The following is a 21,459-nucleotide window of genomic DNA, read 5'->3' on the forward strand; positions in this document are numbered from 1 at the left end:
GTCTTGCACAACAAAGTTAAATAAAATTAAATAGTTTGTATCTTGCTCTGACAGTATAATGTCAGAGCAAGAGGTCATAGATTTAATTTTGTTTAACTTTGTTATGCAAGACACACTTACTGTTTATAAAGCCATACTACAAAAGAACCCGTAATATTTTATAAAATTATATTATAAAATACGGAAATATTAATTTCAAAAAACCTAAAGGCTCTCGGTTTACTTTATTTAGTCTGGAAAATTACCTGAAATTTGACCAATGGCGTCTTGATAATGAACTCTGGTAGTTGAAGCATGTGTGTAGCTAGCAACACATGTGGACAGTTCAATTCGCGACACAGTAGACTGAAAATTAAGTAAATAAGTGTGTACAGGGGAGCAAGCCTATTTTATTTACTCATAAAAAGCTTTGATAACACCGTAAAATAATATTTATTGTAATATTTATAAAATTTTACCTATTGATGCAACTCGCTAGTAAAGATATGCCATCAACTTCTGAAGTACCTTTCCCGAACTCGTCCACTATGATCAAGGAGTTGCTGGTAGACTCTTGCAGAGCTAGCGACATCTGAAAAACAAGCAAATTTAAAAATATAATTGAAACACTGCTATTCAACCGATATACATAGCTAAAGCTTCTTGTTCTTCTAATCTTGTCGGTGACAAACACAAGATCGAGACTACGTTTTGTCACCCTTGGTGCAAGCGCTGGCCAATCAGGCTTATGTCAGTTCCTGACTATATCCCATTCCACGGGGAAAGACATCTGACAGAACCCTTTTTACATTCGAATAAGGGTAGTTTTTGGTTTTTAACAGATGTCTTTCTCCGTGGAATGGGATATAGCAATTCATTTTTATATTTCTTTTTTCGTCTTACTATGTCACCTTTGCAACACCCTATACATCTCCACCTCACCTGTCTCAAATCAATCAAAAAAGCCGACATATGAGCGGCGATGCACTCGGTGGACTGTATCCGCGTGTAGATGTGCGTGAGCAGGCCGATGGTGGCCGCGTCCGCCGGCACGAAGCTGCCTATGTGCGCTAGGTACACGATTAGACCTGAAATAGTAGTTTTATAGTGGATTCCATCGTTCTTTATGCTTAAAAACGATGTATATTGCCTATATAGCCGGATTATATTATGTAAAAAGAAGAAGCAATATTTACTTCTATCTATGGTTGGGACAGGAAATCCTTCGCGTCATGTTTTATCAACGGCCAATAACGACCAAGATGCGCTTGCGCTATTCGCTTGGGCATGATTGGCTTAAGGTTCTTGTTCTTCCCAATCACACACGAGGAAACAGATTCTTATATCATGCTTATATCTATCATTCACCTTTATCAAAACCTTAGGACAAACACGTATATATAAACTGTATGTATACAGGGTGATTGGTAAGTCGATGTATTCCTTTAAATGGGTTGTAGTCGAAGGCATTTAAAGTCGATTGAACCCCATAAAGCATTATCCGAAAGTCAACCATTTCTGAGTTATTTAAGTTTTAAGTTTTTTTAAGAATTTTGCCAAAATTTATGTTTATAAGCAAAATATTTCAAAAACTAACGATTTTTTAAATCTTTTTTTGATTGTTTTGCATTGGTAACACCTTATTCAACTAATCATAATCATTAATTGCGCAATATTTAACTTAATTTAGACACAGTGCTTCAAAATAGATGAAACATTAAGAAAATGTTACCAAAGATGAAAACAAAAAAGCTAATTTAAAAAATAATTTTATCTGATTATTTTTCAGGCACTACAGCTTAAAAACATAATCAATTTATAAGCCTTAAAATGACATATTCCAATCTTAAATCGATTAAGGTATGACCAAAATATAGCCAAAACAACCGCATAGGCGGACAAATCTCAGTAGGGAAACAACCAAGATTTTGTTCCAATTTTAAGGTAAAAAGTATTGTGACTGGACTTATCCGAACCGTTTACTAATTATTGTGTTCCAATAGTGCAGTTCCTCAAAGGACAAGGTGGCTTCACCGAAATAATGCTTGTCCGGTAACACGGTTAGACTGGACTTATCCGAACCGTTTACTAATTATTGTGTTCCAATAGTGCAGTTCCTCAAAGGACAAGGTGGCTTCACCGAAATAATGCTTGTCCGGTAACACGGTTAGCCGATTGTAATTTTCAATTATGATTGGTAAAACAAAATAATTCTTCACACCCCGGTTCCACAAAACTACTGTTCGACGACGGTTTATTCGACGAAAACATGATTGGCCTACTGGCCAATGCTACTGCACGTGAGAATAGCACTGTTTGACAATGATTGTTTTAAATTCAACGTGTTCAAACACTGTGCCAAATATTTTAGCTGAAAAGTTTCACCGAATAGTGTTATAGGAGATGCAATTTGGTGGTTAAACAATTTGACAAACTGGGCAGTCAAAAAAGCATTCTATCGTTGAACCTATCGTCATCGAAAAGTACTTTCGGCTAACCGTGTTATTGGACAAGCATTATTTCGGTCAAGCAACTTTGTAGTCGATCTGTGCCTTGAGGAACCGCGCTTTCGGAGAACAATAATTAGCAAACGGTTCGGAGCTCTACAAAGTCCAGTTATAAGACATTTTACCTTAAAATTTAAACAAAATCTTGTTCGTTTCCCTACTGAGATTTGTCCGCCCATGCGGTTGTTTTGGCTACATTTTGGTCATACCTTAATCGATTTAAGATTGGAATATGTCATTTTAAAGCTTATAAATTGATTATGTTTTTAAGCTGTAGTGCCTGAAAATTTGTCAGGTAAAATTATTTTTTAAATTAGCTTTTTTGTTTTCATCTTTCGTAACATTTTCTTAATGTATCATCTATTTTGAAGCACTGTGTCTAAATTAAGTTAAATATTGCACAATTAATGATTATGATTAGTTGACTAAGGTGTCACTAATGCAAAACAATCAAAAAAGTATTAAAAAAATTGTTATTTCTTGAAATATTTCGCATTTAAACATAAATTTTGGCAAAATTCTTAAAAAAACTTAAAACTTAAATAACTCAGAAATGGTTGACTTTCGGATAATGCATTATGGGGTTCAATCGACTGGAAATGCCTTCGACTACAACCCATTTAAAGGAATACATCGACTTTCCAATCACCCTGTATAAACTACTGCTTTAAAGTAAACTATGCATTTACATACCTACAGTTAGATAGAAAATATAACTAACCAACTTGCTTCATATACACCGACTTCCCGCTAGCATTGGGCCCAGTAAAGATCTTCACAAACCCACTGTCACCATCAGAGTGCAAGTCGTTGGGCACGAAGTCATCACACGTAAGCAAGTGTAAAGGGTGTTTCCCTCGGGTTATGTGGATGACTTTCTCGTGAGTGAGCTCCGGTTGGACAAATGAGAACTCTTTGCAGACCTTGGAGATTGCTATTAGGCTGGAATGAGCATGAGAAATGATCCTATAAGGGTTCCTTTTCAACCTTTTGAGGAATGGAACCCTAAAATTAAGTATAATAATGTAATACAAAGCAGGGTAGGTATTCGTAATTTATGTTGAATAGTACTAAAATATAAGTAGGGATAAACGTAAAAAATACTGAATGGATTTTCAGGACATTTTTGTATGTGTAAGAAGCTGACAACATTGATTTACACATCCCTTACTTTTATGTACAGTATTGTGCAAATTAATGTGAACACGAGTGAAAATTTGAAAAAAATACATTTATTGGCTCTAAAATAAAAAAAACTGATTTATATTAATACAATTTAAGTTATTTTAATAGAAAATGTGTCCTCCCTGGCTTTTATAACTTCTTCAACACGTTTTGGCATAGAATCGATATGATTTTAACAGTTTTCTGATATTTACTGGTCTAAAAAACTTGTATGGATTACAGCCTCAATCATTTTAGTTTTTCTTGTGCAATCCGTTTTACGAAGTCTAACTTTGACGATGGCCCACTTATTTTCAATGGGATTAAGTGCCGATGAGTTCTCTGGCCATCCAAAGGCATGATATCTTGTTGTCCTTGAAATATTTAAGCATAATCTTGGACACGCGGAATGGAGGCGAATTTTGTTGAAAAACTTATTGACCGTTATCATCAAATTTTCTTAGTTCAACTTCTAATCTCCGTTCTTGCAAGTCACTGTATTTTAGCGAGTCCATCATCCCTTCGACGGGCACAAGTCATCAGGTACCTATGTAAGAAAAACAGCCCCAAACTAAGAAAAGTTGATGCTAACGGTCAATACAACGAGTTATAGGCTGGAATAAGCATGTAAAGGATGCACACGCCACAGCTCGAGCTAAGTTTCAGCAATGGCTTTTGTATGGCAAGCCGACCTCGGGATATTATTACGATGAAATGTGCCTTAGTAGGAAAGTGTTTAAGTCCAAACTTCAGTGGTGCCAGAATAACCAACAACAGATAGCTATGGATATTCTAGCTTCGCATCACAAAGTGAAGGATTTTAGCAGGTTCTGGAAGGCTACCAACAAGCTCAATACCAACCCTAGTCTGCCCGTATCGGTTGACGGTGTAACCGAACCGAAGGCCATTGCTGACTTATTTCGAGGGCACTTCAAGGTACAGTCGCCCATTGATGTGACGAGTCAGGGGCTTAGTGCTGACACGCATACTGCCGATGGACCTCTTCAGACTCAATTTACCTCAAAGGAGGTAGCAACCATAATTAGGTTTATGAGCAGAGGTAAATCTCCGGGGCAGGATGGGCTCAGCATTGAGCACCTGAAATATGGAGGAGAACATGTATCGAGAGTGCTCTCTTTATTTTATAACAGCTGTTTGGGACATAGCTATCTTCCAAGGGAAATGATGGAGACAATAGTTGTACCTATAACAAAGAATAGAACTGGTGACATCTCCGATAGAAACAACTACAGGCCTATATCGCTCGCAACTATCATTGCGAAGGTGTTTGACGGTTTGCTGGACGCCCGGCTCAGCGCGCATCTGCAATTAAATGACGCACAGTTTGGCTTTAGGCCGGGGCTGTCGACGGAGAGTGCTGTGCTGGGGCTCAAGCATACCGTCAAATACTATACGGATCGCAAAACGAACGTGTATGCCTGTTTCCTAGATCTTTCCAAGGCATTTGATCTAGTGTCATATAATGTCCTGTGGGAAAAATGTAGAAGGTCAAACCTACCTATGGAACTAGTCAATATTTTCCAATACTGGTATGATCATCAGAGTAATAAAGTAAGATGGGGTGATGTTTATTCTGACGAGTATGGCTTGGAATGCGGGGTGAGACAGGGTGGTATAACATCCCCAAAGCTCTTTAATCTCTATATGGATGAACTTATCGGCGAACTCAGCAGTATGCATGCAGGATGTTATGTTGACGGCAAAAGCTGCAACAATTTCAGTTATGCAGACGACATGGTGCTGCTGAGTCCGTCGACAGGTGGGTTAGTGAAGCTACTTGGAGCCTGTGAACAGTACGCGGAAAAAAATGGTCTCAAGTACAATGTAACAAAAAGTGAGATAATGATTTTTAAAACTGAAAATAAGTTACCTCAGGAGATACCGTCTTTTTTATTATGTAAAAATGAACTGAATCGCGTAACTAGATTTAAGTACGTTGGGCACATTGTGACAGATGACCTTAAGGATGATGAGGACATTGAGCGGGAGCGTAGGGCGTTGGCAGTCCGTGCCAATATGTTGGCCCGCAGGTTTGCACGCTGTACAAGAGAGGTAAAGGTCACCCTATTTAGGGCATATTGCCAATCTTTTTACACATGTAGCCTGTGGGTCAACTACACGCAAAGGGCTATCAATTCCCTGCGCATCCAGTACAATAACGCCTTTAGGATGTTGCTGGGGCTGCCGCGACACTGTAGTGCGTCGGGCATGTTCGCGGAGGCGCGCGTGGACGGCTTCCATGCCATTGTCAGAAAAAGGACGGCCTCATTGCTGAGCAGAGTGCGCGGCAGCACCAACAACATCCTAGCAGTCATCGCGGGGCGGCTCGATGGCCCAATACTGAAGCACTGGGTAAGTGTCATTATTGGTACACTTACAGTATGTGGGAAGTCGAGTCGTCCCATAGCTACGTTACCCTGACATGCTATATTGTTTTATTCGGATCAATTGTATTTAATATTTTATTTTTTATCAATTTAATTTATATTTTACACAATTTATCCTTATTATTTATTAATGTGACATTGTGATTGTTTATTTATTTATTTTTATTTTGTTTTAAATATAGTTAAATAGGATTGAACCGATATAAATTAATATACTCTATGAATTATACTAATTGTGATTTATTGTGATGTAATTTTAATTTAATTTATTTATTGATTTATTGTGATCTAATTTTAATTTTTAATTATAATTTTATTTTTAATTTGATTGACATTGCATGTACTATGGATCTTGTTATCTGAAAATAAATGTATTATTATTATTATTATTATGTTGTGTCGTTACCGTCTCGGGACCATGGGGTCCCGGGCATTTGGAAGGCGTGCATGGGGCCGAAGCCAACATGTAGAGGCCCGTTTGACAACATTAATCTATATGAAATGTGACACCAACCGACGATTTTCCCTGTGTAAACTATAGAAGTAAACCCAAGGAAAATCCCCGGTTAGTGCAGGACTATTGTGGGATATGGAGAAAACTAATACAGGGTTATGGAGTGTGGTGCTAAATGGACTGGGTAACTGGGACTATGGAAGGACTATGGCCCCTGCCTGACCTATATGTTTCACACACGGTTAAAAAGGCAGGGGGTGACTCGCACACACATTAAATGGGCACCCCAAAACAGTCGCTAGCACATTACAGTGACGTAGCAACAAGGGGGCAACATGGCATGAGGTGCTGAGGGTGGAGAGGTATACCAAGGCTCTCAGAGCAATCGCGGATGCCGGTCAAGACCCCTACAAGCACTTACTGGATATACATCCTTCCTCCGAGCATTTCTGCTCTAGCGGTACACCACTCAAGCCAGCCAATGAAGGCAAGCAAGAGGTGGGAGATCCTGTTCCTCGTCAGTGTTCACTCTGGACAGCCAATAAAGGCAAGCCAGAGATGAGGAACAGGGTTTCTCCCCGGCATCGGGTGGGTGGGGTCGCTAATGCCCAACAGCTCGCCACAAGCTGCCCTGCCACATTATTATTATTATTATTAATATATATCAGTTTTTTTTATTTTAGAGCCAATAAATGTATTTTTTTCAAATTTTCACTCGTGTTCACATTAATTTGCACAATACTGTATGTGTCGTTAGTCTTCTAATTTTCAGGGATTTTATATTGAAATCAGCCAACACCCTTAATAATTTGTGGTCTTACCAATCCAGCTCGGCACACTTGTCAATAACAGCAGACAATGTCTGCAAGTTCTCCAGCACAATGGTAGTGAGTCGCATCATGATGCGAGTCTCGTGCGCCACGATCTCGGGGTACGTGTCGCCGATCATCACGTCTAGCTCTGGGGGAACGAAGGTTTAGTAAATGTACCTACCTACTAAATTTTATCATAATTATGTAGGTACCTATCCGGTGCGGTGATAAACCTTTGTCTAGATTGTAAGATATGGAGAAGGAGTATAACCTCTATTATACAAAAAGATGCAATAGTAATTTTTTTTATGAAGTACACAATTTTATTTTGGTCCTTGGAGTTTTGAGATACCTATTTAGGTAGGTATTTAAAAAAACACCTATGTTCTATGCCTAGCTATAAAACGTACCTTCACATCCTTTGCTTTTATAGTGAATGTAGTCATTGTTTTGGAACTGAAAAAGAAAACATTTTTCATTATTTTTTATTTTCCCCACATTATTTAATTTATTTATACTGAAAACACAAAGTAACAAATTCAGTTTACCATAAACCGCATATTCGGCAGTTCCTTCTGCTCCACACTCAAGTTATCTTCCCAGGCCCGGACCCCGAGCAGGTAGCCGAGGTGTGGCATGTACAGCATAGTGCACTCGTCGATGTAGGGAGGTAACCGCTCTAGTTCCACCTTGGCGGTCTCAGACATCAGGCCGTGGAGTTGGGCCATCGTTTGTTTCTCTGATGGGGAGGTTTGGGTTACAAGAATTTGTTTTGTGTCGAACATGAAAGTGTGAGTAAAAATGAACTGAATATTAAAGAAAATATAATCGAGAGCAATAAAAAAGTTCCACCCAGTCAATGCCAAAACCAAATGACCCCTACTCGTACGTTAACCCAATATTTCCTTTTTTTGTTGGTAGCTAATATCATGTAATTTCTGATGCAGTGTTAAATGTGTTATGCAATGTATATTATTACAGACGGAGTCACTAGTCTAGCCTTTTCGTTTAGGTGTAATTTGGTGCTGGAACTTTTTCATTGCTCGTATTGCATTCTAATACTTACTCCTATCCAGCTCGGGGTCCACTCCGGGTTTCACTGTAAACTTCCCTTCAGTCTTGGACAGATCGAAGTCTATGATCCGATTCATGTAAAGAGCCATCTGAAACCATTTATTCAGTTGTAGGTAGGTACCTACATTAGAAACAGTGGACTTTGGCAGAGTTATATTACATTCAGTTAGCAGTGATCATTTACTGATGATGCTGATTGAAAACGTATTTTTTTTAGGTATAAATTAGCTTTCTGTTATGTTTACCTCATATAATTTGTTGTTATCGTAAGATCCCAGTTGGTCGAGGAAGTCGCTGGCGCCGGCCACGTTCTCACACATCTCACAGATCAACACCGTGTTGTACAACGTCTAGAATTAAATTAAAATATTTTAATCATCACATAATGCAAATCCACAAAGTAGTGTACGATTTGTTACTCACATTGTATAGTGACTTCCATTGGTATGGTTTCGCCGACAGCGCCTTGATTTTAGTCAAAATACCCTGTAATCATGATAATAATTTTTAAAAATACTCTTCTTACTTAACAATACGAAAATGTAGTTAGTCAGAAATATTTTTTAGGTACCTATCACACGTTGGAATGTTTCAGCACAACCCTAGGCATCTAATTTCAGTCCCTCGGGCCCATTTATTTTCATGCTCCGTAACTTTTACATGGGTCATAAATCTACCTCTAAATTCCACAAATCCTAATAACTCACATTAACATTCTTGACAAACCGCAGCGAGGAGCAGATGTTCCTCAGAGTTGTATCCGCTTGTGCTCTCATGAAGTAGCCCACCACCTGCTGCCTCTGACGCAGCAGTGCCATGTCGTTGGTGGGGTGCTGGAGGAGCACTCTGGAAGGGGGAGGTTTGATGATTGTTGCGAAGTGATCGTAGGTTAAACCTACTTGTCATTGATGAGCTGGGGGGCGTTGATATGGCATAGGGGGTTTTTCAGGTGCATAACATGTGTGATTGTGCGGAGCTACAAAAATGATAGTGCATCACTAATCAAGCCCTGCCCATATAATCAGTGGCGGATTAACCTATAAGCACGACAAGCACGTGCTTGTTGGGGCCCCGGGCCTCCAGGGGCCCCATCCTCTGCTGCTGTTTCATTTTATACCTACATTTTATTCATCCACAATAATATATATATGTATATATGCCTGTTTTCATAAATAATAAATAAATAATAATAAATAAATGACCGATGTAATGAGTTTGCTCTGATTAAAGGGCCTACCACACACGTAAGTATCACCACAATTTTGCCTGCGCAGGCCGGCTTAAACACGGAATACCGTGCTTGTGTTTGGTAAAGGGCCTACCACACGCGTAAGTATCACCACAGTTTTGCCTGCGCAGTGGTGCCACTCTTGAAAGGCAATGTATTGCGTCTGTCTTGTATGTATTGCGTATGTTGGGAACATTTAAAAAATCATAACTTCTCATCAGAGGCGTTTCTCCTTAAAGTAAAAATACTAATATGATCAGAGACGACCGAATGGCGGACTGGTTAGTGACCTGACTACTGAGCCGATGGTCCCGGGTTCGATTCCCGGCTGGGGCAGATATTTGTTTAAACACAGATATTTGTTCTCGGGTCTTGGATGTGCCCGTAAAATGGCAATAGGCCCGCCCCCTATTACATTGGGTTGGGACTAACATAACACTCTGGCGAAAAGTGGGTGCAGCAATGCACCTCTGCCTACCCCGCAAGGGAGTACATTAGTACAAGGCGTGAGTGCGTGTTTTTTTTTAAATATGATCATCAGCTAGGTAATGCCTATTTGGAGAACCTAGAAACAATATAACCTACAATTTACAAGTTAACTTGCAAAAAGGCCAAAAATTGCTTTTTCAGCCAAAATCTAAAATAAATTCTACGTTCTAGGTATATAGGTGTAAAATCGATTTTGAAGAGAAGTTATGATTTTTTTAAATGTTGAGTACGCAAGACAGCCGCAATACATTGCCTTTCAAGAGTAAGGGGGCAGGCCGGCTTAAACACGGAATACCGTGCGTGTGGTTGGTAAAGGGCCTACCACACGCGCAAGTATCACCACAGTTTTGTTTGCCTGCGCAGGCCGGCTTAAACACGGAAATACCGTGCGTGTGGTTGGTAAAACTGTATACTTACCGCGCCAACCCCGAAGCGCGGCCGGCTTGCGCATTTTTCGACATGTTTGAAATTGTAATAATTTTGCCATTCATTAGAGTAAGTACCCATTCTCTAAATCCTTGAGTAGTTTAACATATGAATGTTTTTTTTTCAATTTTACAGATTTTTTTTTGTGTACGGTTTGATTTTTGGGAATAGCAGGCAACTAGACTTTTTTCTAGTGAAATCTAGTTGTTTGCAAACATTGAAAATATACTAGTAGACTAATTGGGAAACATTTTTTCTAGTTTCCACGCCGATGATTTTGATAAAAATGAGGCTTGCGCGTACTTAACTGTGCCGTGCATATACACTCCAAGGTGCCGTGTGATAGCTCGGCGTACCTGCGCAGTTGTAACGGTGGTGATACTTGCGCGTGTCGTAGGCCTTTAAGGCAAGCAATTATTTTTTATGTTTTACCTACATCCTTTTTTATAGAAAAGTTATAGGACGTTTTAGCTATTGAACTGTTTGTCACTCTTTGTCAAGGAACAAATTGTTCTAAATTAGGGGCCTACACAGGCTTTGTGCTTAGGGCCTCCGATGCTCTTAATCCGCCACTGCATATAATGAACTCTGTGGCCCTGCCGTATCCTTACAAGAGGAGCTTATGTGTTCGATTCAAGTCATCAAATATTTATTTTTTATATTTCGGTGCGGGTACTTGGTTACGAGGGCGGGTCAATAAGTCCGTGACTTTTATAATTTCCCGCCACTTAACTGAAAGAACAACATTGCTCCTGTCAACAGGCAACTGTCAGTTGATATCTGTCAAAATTTGGACCAGTTACGTCACTTGGTTTGTGTTTTACACCTCTTTTCAGCAACTACCGCGTGATTTAAAAACATAATGGAAAAAAACTGAATTTCGTGTGCTCACTAAGCATGATTTTTTGCGAAAAAAAAAAAAACACTGAAACTTGATAAAGATTATGGGGACTCTGCACCATCAATATCTATGGTAAAAAGTGGTTTACTGAAGTCCATTCTGGCCGTACAAGTACGGACGTTCATGGCACCCTGTTTAGGTCTCTACACCTGAAATGATTGAAAAAATTCACGACATGGTGTTCGCCGATCGGAGATTGAAAGTGCAAGGGATAGTGGAAGCCACAGGGATATCACGTGGCTCAGTGGTTTCAATTATGAATGATCACTTGGGTATGAAAAAGCTTTCCGCAAGATGGGTGCCGCGTTTGCTCACAAACGCATTCGAATGACAACTTTGCAGAGGAGTGTTTGGCGTTGTTCAACCGAAATTTGGACGAGTTTTTGCGCCGTTTTGTAACCGTGGACGAAACGTGGATCCACCACAACACACCAGAGACCAAACAGCAGTCTAAACAGTGGGTTTCTCGGGGTGAATCGGCGCCAAAGAAGGCCAAGGTGGGTATTTTGATGACCTCGAGAAACCTCATTTTTTGGAAGGGATAAAAAAATTGCAGAAACTTTGTACAAAGTGTATAAAGCTCAAAGGAGACTACGTTGAAAAATAAAATGATCCAAAAACCAGTATTTTCTTCAAAAAGTCACGGACTTATTGACCCGCCCGCCCTCGTATAATTATACGGTTGTCATTCGATCTTCTACTTGCGCTGTATCGATCGAATTCGTTAATAATTCGGAAAACTTAATTTATGTAATCTGTGTTTTGCGATCTAATATACCAGCCGATACTAATTAAATTAGTGTATACCTACCTAGTACAATATTGTGAATAATAATTATTGTGTTGAAAATTGTGATCATCAAGAATCAAGATGTTACCGCATGTGTCTTCACTGGAGGCCAGCCTGGATAACTAAAGGTATTTATTTATTTTGTATATTAAATATCCCTCATTTAAGATAGATACTTATGTAGGAGTTCAGTTCCCATCCCTCACCTCATCCGGCTCTGCCCCACCTTGGAGGCGCACTTGTTGAAGACACTGAACAGGCTGAGCCCCTCCTTGTCGCTGGCGCGCGCGCCCTTCTTGAACCCGCTGGGGTGCGACACCGGGCTGAAGATCTGCAGACCTTTGTATGTGTCCGCGTCTATTGTCACTATGTCTGCTCTGGAATTTACAGGAGGGTTTTTGGCACTGGTTTCTCGAACACAACTTGGATTTAATCATTGTTATTGGTGTAGGTGTAGTTATGGTTTATTTAAAAAAATTAGGCGTTTCGTTTATTGCTTGGGTATCATCATCAGCTAATGCACTTTGTCTTCGTAGGTAAACTAAGGAGTGTTTTCACCTAGGTACTATCTGTTTTCCATATAGGCGGTTTGTCTTGGAATGGGATCGTTTGGATCTAAAGTTATAAATAGATAGCTTTTTATAGCTTCTAGTTTCATGAGTAGCCAAATGCGTCTGATTTTACTATCCTGACCCTAACCTACAGACCTAGGTACAGGTACCTCAGTTAAACATAAACACACAGCCAATCCAACATACTTACTTACTTATCTACTTATAAACTTACAAAGAAATCTTCTTCAGCCCCATAAACTGCGGCTTGCTATGCAGGTCCATGCTCAGACTGGACCAGTTGAGGTCCACATACCGCAGCAGAGCGCCCAGCGCGTGCACACTCTGTAGTTGCCCGAAGTGAAGGATGGTGCGGAGGAATATCGCTCGCTCATCCTCGGTGCAGTTGTGCGGCTCGTGAGGCAGAGAGAGAGAGGAGATGCGGCGCTTGCATGCTTCGAAATCTGGAGGGTGCAGCAAATTGGGAAGTTGAATTGAAGGTTGGGGTGCCTTCGGGACGTTTCGTTATGATCTTCCTCCCTGTACTGATAATTCATTATCTAAGTCATGTTTCTACATGAAAGGAGCCATCCTGGGCAGTCAGCGATAGACACTATTCTGACTGGTTCAACTTTGTGTAGTCGAAAAGTAGAGAGAACGCTAATTAAATGACTATAAAAAATAACAAAACTTACTATACTCCTTAGCCGAAATAAAGATCAATCTACACGCAGGCTCAGCACTATCATTTCCATTCGCAAACACAATCTTCTTCACCATATTAACGAAGGTACCCTGAGCCTTTCCGTCTACCAGTAGCTTGGAGGGTTCCACTCGTCTGATGAGGTTCGAGAGCATCTGGTGCGCGGGCGCGCGGTCCACTATCTCTTCTAGCACTTGTAGCTGGGTTGGTAGGGAGGTGTAGGTTTTTTTATTTTTTATTTAATTCTTTATTGTACAAATATGACAAATTAGTTGTTGTTGTGTGTAAAATGTGAAGATATGAAAAACGTACGCTCCTTTCATTATGCTAAGAGACTTCTCGAGCGCCTATGTAGCATTACGATGTCTATTTGTTTAACGTTATTAATGTTATCCCTCACCCGCTAAAAATATTTTTTATACCAACGCAACGTAGGTATAGCGAAATGGTTTTAATTAATGTAATATAGTGGTTGGTATTCACAATCTGATGCGTGTTTTTTCCGCCTTATAAACTCATAAAAACACCAGCACTGTAATTAGTGTGAAGTGCTTAAGTAGGCCACACAACCCCTAGCCACAATAAAACGTAACTAACGTTTCTTTCATTTATCAAAAGCATAATGCGTATGAACTATGAACTATTAATATGAAGTATGAATAATGGTACAATAAATGCCAGTGAACTCACCTCCCCGGTCTGTATTGTATAGTGTGCCGCTCCCAATTTCCCTGCACGCCAGTACACCGACAGTATACGCTGATATGATAAGGCAATTTTAATTTAGGACAGTAAAGTAAAAGGAATAGTCATAAACACTCCAGTCGGGGGAATAAGGGGAATATAGGCATATAAGGAGTGTCTACCTCCTATTTTTGTTAGCTTTTTAAAGGGTCTTTTTCACTATCCAGCGAATCCACCTAACATTAGTTAACAGATTGTTAACAGCTAAGTGCTAAGTTGGTAATCTATCAATGCGGCTAGCAGTTAGTAGATACCCACGTAGGATATAGGTACATAATTATAAGAGCCTGATTCACGATATCTGGATGATGGTTATCTGTGTGATAATTATATAGGTACGTAACTATCGTCATAGTTAAATTTATGGACCTTTATCCCACGAATAATCAGATCTTTCTACTGAAATTGTGAAACAGATAAGTAGTAAGTAAATGTTAATAAACCTACGTCCTCTGCGTCCGAATCCTCAGTGTTTTCATTGTTAGTGCTGGCATTCGGAGCCGCTGAAACGTCTGTGCTGGTATTCCTGAAATATTCCGTAAGATACAATATAAAATTATACAATTAAATTATTGGATATAGTAAATAGACTGCTTTTACGCCCTTCTGCCACCCCCAACCCTATTCACTAGGTAGAAATACATGATCGAAACATGACCTAGTTTCATAGTCATCCTTCCTTGGTATTCATAAAATAAGCATGAAAACACACTTACCTGCGACATTGGGCAATAACGAACTGACTTTGCCTCGCTCTTGAATCACCCGACCCCTCGGAAGGTGAAGGGAAGTTATTAATTTGTGGCCGATCAATGGTCGCTGAAGTAGCTCCGTCCGACGACGTACTTCCATCCATCTTCTTTGTTATAAATATGCAGTATATTTAATTTAATTCAAATCAAAACATTCATAAAAACAAATTAGCTGGTTTTTCTTTTTCCCGCCATTAAAATTTTACTTAAACTTTTTACAGAAAAAAATACCAACTTTTTTCTTTTGTGCCAGCCAGCACATAGCAAAGGGCCTTGACATGAATCATAATGTAAATGCCAATAGTGAATATTTTATTATTTTCGATTAGGTTAGTGCTTGTAAAGTAGGTAAACAATGCCGTGCCAATCTCTTCAAAAGCGCTAAAAGCGCCCATATTGTTATTCCACCATCGGAATCGCTACTAGTCGTGCGTTCGTAACATAAATTCGCACCGTATCTAAACGAGTGTGTGTAAAAATGGCGGGAAAGCTTAGCACATTTTTTCCGGACACATTTTACCGGTCAGTAGTTTGTATAGGCTAGGCTAGTGGTCGTGGCCAATGGGTGTCATTAGAGTCACATGTTAGCGTGTTAACCGGTCATCGACCTAATGGAAACAGTTTCATGTGGTTAAGTGCTAGCTTTCGTTTTATTGGAATACTTTTCAGGCTTAAAGCCTGAAAGCCGAAGCCTATTAGGTACCTTTATAAACACAAGAATGTAAATGGGCAGTTCTTCTTTTTAACCTACATAATGAGTAAAAAATTATCACAAATTCGAAAAAAAAATATATAGCTTTTTGGTGAACTCTTATCATTTTTATGATAGCTTCATGTCTATTCTATCGAAAAAGGTAGTTGGCCGCGTAGTTTACCAATTTTTTCAATATTTTAAGGACATAATACGTGGATAAGGCACAAAAAATTACACCTTCGTCACATTATCTTTTATTTTTTTTTAACGAGATAGTCTTCGTCGTTTGAAATGAAACTTTTTTGATACGTTAAGAAACAAAATACCATTTTAGAAAACATATGAAGGAATGGATTTTTAGTAATAACAAAATATTTATTAAGTAGTTATTACCACTCTGTCACAATTTCAGCTAAAATGAAGCTTGTTTTTGTTATAAATATTTTTTCGCTGCTAATTACAGTAAAAAATTAACAGCATAGACGTTAACATCAATGACTAAATTTAATATGATTTTTCCAAAGTTGTACTATTTATAACATAACATATAAACGACCAAAAATAAGTTGACTACCAGGAGACACCAATCGTTACAAAGTGGTAAACGATGTGACAGAGTTGTTATTCTATTAAATATTAGGCAGGGTTTTGGAATAAAACAGTTTTATTTAATAAGAATAATTTAGTAACTTACATATAAATCATTATGGTTTCAATTTAGTCAAAGAATTAACTGGAGACATCTTTATAATTAGTATAACTAATTAAAATCACACTTGAGAACCTCTGGAGACTGAAATATCCGTATTTCAGGAACTTAAAGGATAAATTTGTTCCAACTACATAAATTAATGTTTATCTGCACAAATAATATTTTCGACAAACTAAAATTTAAGTAATATAACGAAAAATTACGTAATTTCTTAAAGTTTTAATCAGCCATATTTCGAAAGTACAGAAGTGGCTCTTAGAACTTGAAAAACTATTTTTTTTCCTTTTTTAATTACCTTAGAAGCTGGAAGGACTTTAATGTAATCATCAAACATCCGATAAATCAATCTCCACCATATTAAACAGTCTACCACATTCATCGTCTGTTCTTGAGAACAATAGCACGAAATCACCTTTTTCACTGACGAAACTTTTTATTACTGCAGCGCAAGTGTATTGGACGTTCCTTTCGCTTCGTACTTTAACCAAAACGTGTAGTTTCTCTTCAATTTTTCGTTGATGAATATCCTCAGGTTGGAGTGTTTGGTAGGAATGTGACAGATTTGTCGTGTGACAGAGGGGTAAAATGTACTGCAAAGTCGAATAGTATTTAAACAGTAACATAAAATGTATTATTCACATGTTGATTGCAAAGTAATCGTTATTACCAATGAGTAAATAACAAAATAATAATTTAAATATATTTAATTTTAACAATTACCTACGTGACGAAGCTGTCGCCGAATAAACACACGCACCTCCTGTCACACTTTGCGGGTGGCCGATACGCGGTGTCTGGATCTCTAAGGGGAAATCTTACCAAGGGGGAAAAGGAGATCTTAAACTCTGATCGATGGCAATATGGACGAGTGGCTCAAACAAATATTTTAAATGGCAACCTACGTGACAGAGTGTAACTACTAAAACATTGGGTAGTGAGAGACAATTTCTCAACAATTTTTTTAAATATTTCAGAAATATTTTAAAAATATATATTTTGTTTTACTAAATAAGTAATATCTTCTGGAGTTTAAATAAAATTTTATATTTTATCTCGTCATATATTTTTTTTTCTAAAATTATGAAATATACGCAGGATGAAGTGGCAGGAGACAGCCAGGATTCGTATGTAATACACCTCTGTCACGCAGATTTACCACTCTGTAACGTAATTTTAAATACAAAAATATAAATTTATATTTTTGTAAACGTTTACAGCCGTTGTGTTTTTAGTACAATGCACGTTGAAATATACATAAATAAATAAATATTTGTAAAACTCATGATATTTTCCTCAAAACTGGTGGAGACACAGTTATGTAGGTTAAAAAGAAGAACTGCCCAAATACGCAAATTTAGATTTAATTTAGTCTAATATTATATGATAACATAAAATATTGAAGGTCTTAACACATCAAATAGAACACGATACAACGAGGACACAACACAGCAGTATTACAGTCAGTGCAAATATCTTATTCATAACTTTTTGTTTTACGTAATAGGTACATTTAATGTTAATTAACATCAAATCTTCACTATCAATAACAAATCAATAGGTAGTACAAACTTATTACTAGTTTACGAAGTAATCATCTCATTTTAAAAGTTAAAAGGCACTTATGGCAAAAGATCAAATTTTACTTAAAAACCATATTTTATCTTAAATCGATCGATTTTAAATTACAAAACCCTTATTTACACCCATCACTAAAATCACTAAAAAGGTAAAGTACGCGCACACTACACAATAAGCATATCCTTTGCTTCCGGTGAGTCTTTCCGGAAGTTGACTCGAATATGGCGGCAAAGATGGCCGACGGCTTCGGCCACGGGAACCACGCAGGCGGACATGCACGCCTGCACTATGGTCCGCACAGACGCCAGGTAGATCTTCAGGCAGCGGGTGCACGGGGCTACACACCATATTTGCTGAAAAAACAAAGGTTTTCTTTTAATCATCAGTTAATTTAATGTAAAAAGTCTATGTTAAATATTTTTTTACCATATTTTTTGGAAGTAGGTACACTAACCATAGACAAAATTATTCAGAAAGAGTTCGCAAAGTCACAAAGGTATTTTGCTAAGTATATTTTAATGTAAACATTTTGTGTTGGGGCATTCTTGACTCGTACTTAGGTATTTCAGGATTCTACAGCCTTGATTTCACGGAAATGCATAAGTGGTGTGCATTTTTATTTATAAACTACCCACTCGCCGGGTAAGGTTAAAATACTGAAATAGCACTGAAATAAACGGCCACTTTTCCGTAATTTTCTAGACTAGCTACACAAGTGTTTACACAGAAGGTATTTCTGTTCTAACTTTTGCGTTGCGAAGCTTTTATTGTCCTTATTGATCTCAGAATAATAACGGCCTTCTTGTTTTGAGCCTACCGAAAAAACCTCATTGCTACGAACCTCAAATTCAGGTAAGCTTACCTAAGGAGGCGCCATAACGACACCAATGAGTTTTTAATTACTTACTTTTTTTTTCTTAATACTCGAATAATATCGTGACCTCTTTGATTCGAACATGACATACCGAAGAGTACCTCTTTGCTTCGAACCTCAAAGTTATGTCAAGCAGGCGTGCCCAAGAAGGTCCCATGACGACACCAAGGAATTCATAATTTATTTTGCTCTCAAACTTAGAATAATAACAGCGCGCTTCTAGAGTCTAGTACACATTTCGCAGCCTCGTTACCCACCTCAAAAGCCAAGCACGCGAAGCAGCACCCCATGGCCAGCGCGCAGGGTGGCGCGGCCAGCACGGCCAGCCCCGTGTAGCACCAGTCCCGCGCGTGCTGAAAGCAGTAGGCGCTGAGCCGCCACGCGCATTCGGGACTGCGAGCGCCTTCCGGCTCGCCGATCACGTCGTCCCACACTATCTGTGGAATGGGGGTGTTTGGTTGGTTGGTTGTGGTGGTTGGGTATTTTGGTTCTGCAAAAAGGGTATACTAAGCCGAAATAACATATGCAGCATGTTATATATCTAAGCCCGAAAATGAAATCAGAATTTCAAAATTGGCAATTTCAAAATCATTTTCCATTGTGCAGTGGTTCTATGTTATCCATTGAGTATGAATGGTCTGGAGACGAAATAGCCAGACGTTCCCCTCTGGCGGGGTGGTAGGCCAGAAAGGCCCACCGATTTATAAAAACTAGTTGCAGTCTCAATTTTCACTAGACTCAATCTAGTTGGCAAAGCGTTCGTTTCATAGAAAATGATTTGTTTACATCCTAAAATGACAGCTTCAATTCATAGAATATTCGGATTCCGGATTTGATCACAGATTTGGTCATGGTTTATTGTTAATAGCTGTTTCCTAGCAACCAATGTCAAAAAAAATCAATAGTGATGTACCGGTATGTAGATATGTATTAATCGACAAAAAAGGTCATAGTTGGGAAGCGTCCGTAGTCAAATTGGCTTCAGTAATCGTAACTGATCACTGAGGTTAAGCAACAACTGACACGGTCAGCCATTGGTAGGTACAGCATGAGTTACCGATTTCAAATGGTTCTTTTCTGGAAGTTCCGTGCTTCGGACGGGACGTTAAGCCGTGGGTCCCGGTTGCTGCTTCGGCAGCAGTCGTTAAGCCTAGTCAGAGGCCGCCCGAAGTGGCGGCTTGAAAGCATCTCACCGTCGTCGGGTTGCCCACTTACTCGACAACTTCAGTGCATTGTACTCATTCAAAAACGGCGATACGACCTATCACGTGAGTATAAATGTACAGCGAAAAGCGGGTGACTTCGTTTATTAATCATTCCTTATTAAATTTAACCATACCTAATTAATTTGAAATTAGTATTTCTAACCCATGTTCTCGAATTCATCGATAACACTTATCGATAATTGTTACATCCATTGGCAAGAAAAATGAAGACACTGTGTTCATTATTAAATGTCACTTCACGTAACCCTTATTGCTGGGAATTAAAACTCATAATGATATGTCCCATGAGACATAATCATGGTAAACGGTAAAATTTCCCCCCGCAAAAATTGGCAGACTTTTTTGTATCAAGAAAGATCGCTATGACGCTTCCCGAGGGTACACCCGAGTCCGCGTTGTTCTATGCTGTTATCCATAGAAACTTAGTTGGTCACGTGACTTTTTACTATGGAGATTTGCTTCTTTTTCGCGTATTTTGAAATTCTGATATTTTTTTTCGGGCTTAGATATATAGTGCCACAATCTTATCTGTTCCGGTGACGGCTTCGCTGTGATCGAATCCAGTGATGCCATCGATTAAATTTTGCCTATTTGTGGTTTAAACGACAATGCATTTCTGCTATTGCCTATTTTATAATTAGGTAGGTCATTTATAAGGGGCCGTCCATTAATCACGTGAGGCTCAAAGGGGGGGGGGGAGGGGGTACTGAAAACCTCACGAAACATCACGAGGGGGGAGGGGGGGTTCTCGTTAGACATCACGTGTATTAAATTTTTTGTCAAAAATTAGGTATTTCTGAACCGATATTTTTGATGGCGCAAAAATTTTAACGATTTGTAGTATGACCTATATTTTTTCTAGTCAAAAATTGCCTTTACATAGACTTCCAAAAAAATACACGTGATCCAGGGGGGGGGGGGAGGGGGGGTTGGTCCCAAACCTCACCAAATATCACCAGGGGGGAGGGGGGGGTCAAAAAATGAGAAAAACGACCTCACGTGATTAATGGACGGCCCCTAAGTATAGATAAATCAAAATATTGGGTCGATAGTAAATGAACGTGGATATTATACAGGGTGTTGCAAAAAGGGTATACTAAGCCGAAACCTACATACATGCAGCATGGTACATCTAAGACCGAAACTGAAATCAGAATTTCAAAATTCATCGGCGGCATACGGCGAACAGAAATAAAATAAGCTCTGATGATATAGGAGATTAAATCTAGATTACAATGGTATAGGTAATATCATCTGTGGGTCGTGGAAATACCGAGATAAGACAAGTCTTAAAAAAATTATTTAGGTATTTATGAACACTTTATTTTAAATTTTCTATAGTAACAAGAAATAAGAGCATAAAATTAAAAGAAATTCAGACAATGTGCAAAGG

At 38.8% G+C, this 21,459-nt stretch overlaps 2 protein-coding genes across 2 annotated transcripts; both read right to left on the reverse strand.

Moving 5' to 3' along the window:
- Window positions 1-224: 224 nt before the first annotated feature.
- On the reverse strand, window positions 225-14,107 carry LOC105395039 (mutS protein homolog 5-like). The gene is made up of 15 exons (XM_048633254.1): window positions 14,084-14,107; window positions 13,479-13,686; window positions 13,019-13,247; window positions 12,439-12,609; window positions 9,106-9,244; window positions 8,822-8,884; window positions 8,644-8,748; window positions 8,391-8,487; window positions 7,873-8,063; window positions 7,735-7,780; window positions 7,334-7,472; window positions 3,208-3,428; window positions 922-1,067; window positions 459-571; window positions 225-345 (listed from the first exon to the last, which is right to left on the reverse strand). Exons 1-15 carry the CDS (start codon window positions 14,105-14,107, stop codon window positions 225-227), a joined length of 2,013 nt encoding a protein of 670 aa, XP_048489211.1.
- Window positions 14,108-18,130: 4,023 nt separating this feature from the next.
- LOC119692347 (caveolin-3) lies at window positions 18,131-19,439 on the reverse strand. Its single transcript, XM_048633255.1, has 3 exons — window positions 19,419-19,439; window positions 19,098-19,277; window positions 18,131-18,319 (listed from the first exon to the last, which is right to left on the reverse strand). The coding sequence occupies exons 1-3, from the start codon at window positions 19,437-19,439 to the stop codon at window positions 18,131-18,133; spliced, it is 390 nt and encodes a 129-aa protein (XP_048489212.1).
- Between the last annotated feature and the right edge of the window lie 2,020 nt (window positions 19,440-21,459).

The sequence above is a fragment of the Plutella xylostella genome, chromosome 5 (genome assembly GCF_932276165.1).
Source record: "Plutella xylostella chromosome 5, ilPluXylo3.1, whole genome shotgun sequence".
In the NCBI taxonomy this organism is placed as follows: domain Eukaryota; kingdom Metazoa; phylum Arthropoda; class Insecta; order Lepidoptera; family Plutellidae; genus Plutella; species Plutella xylostella.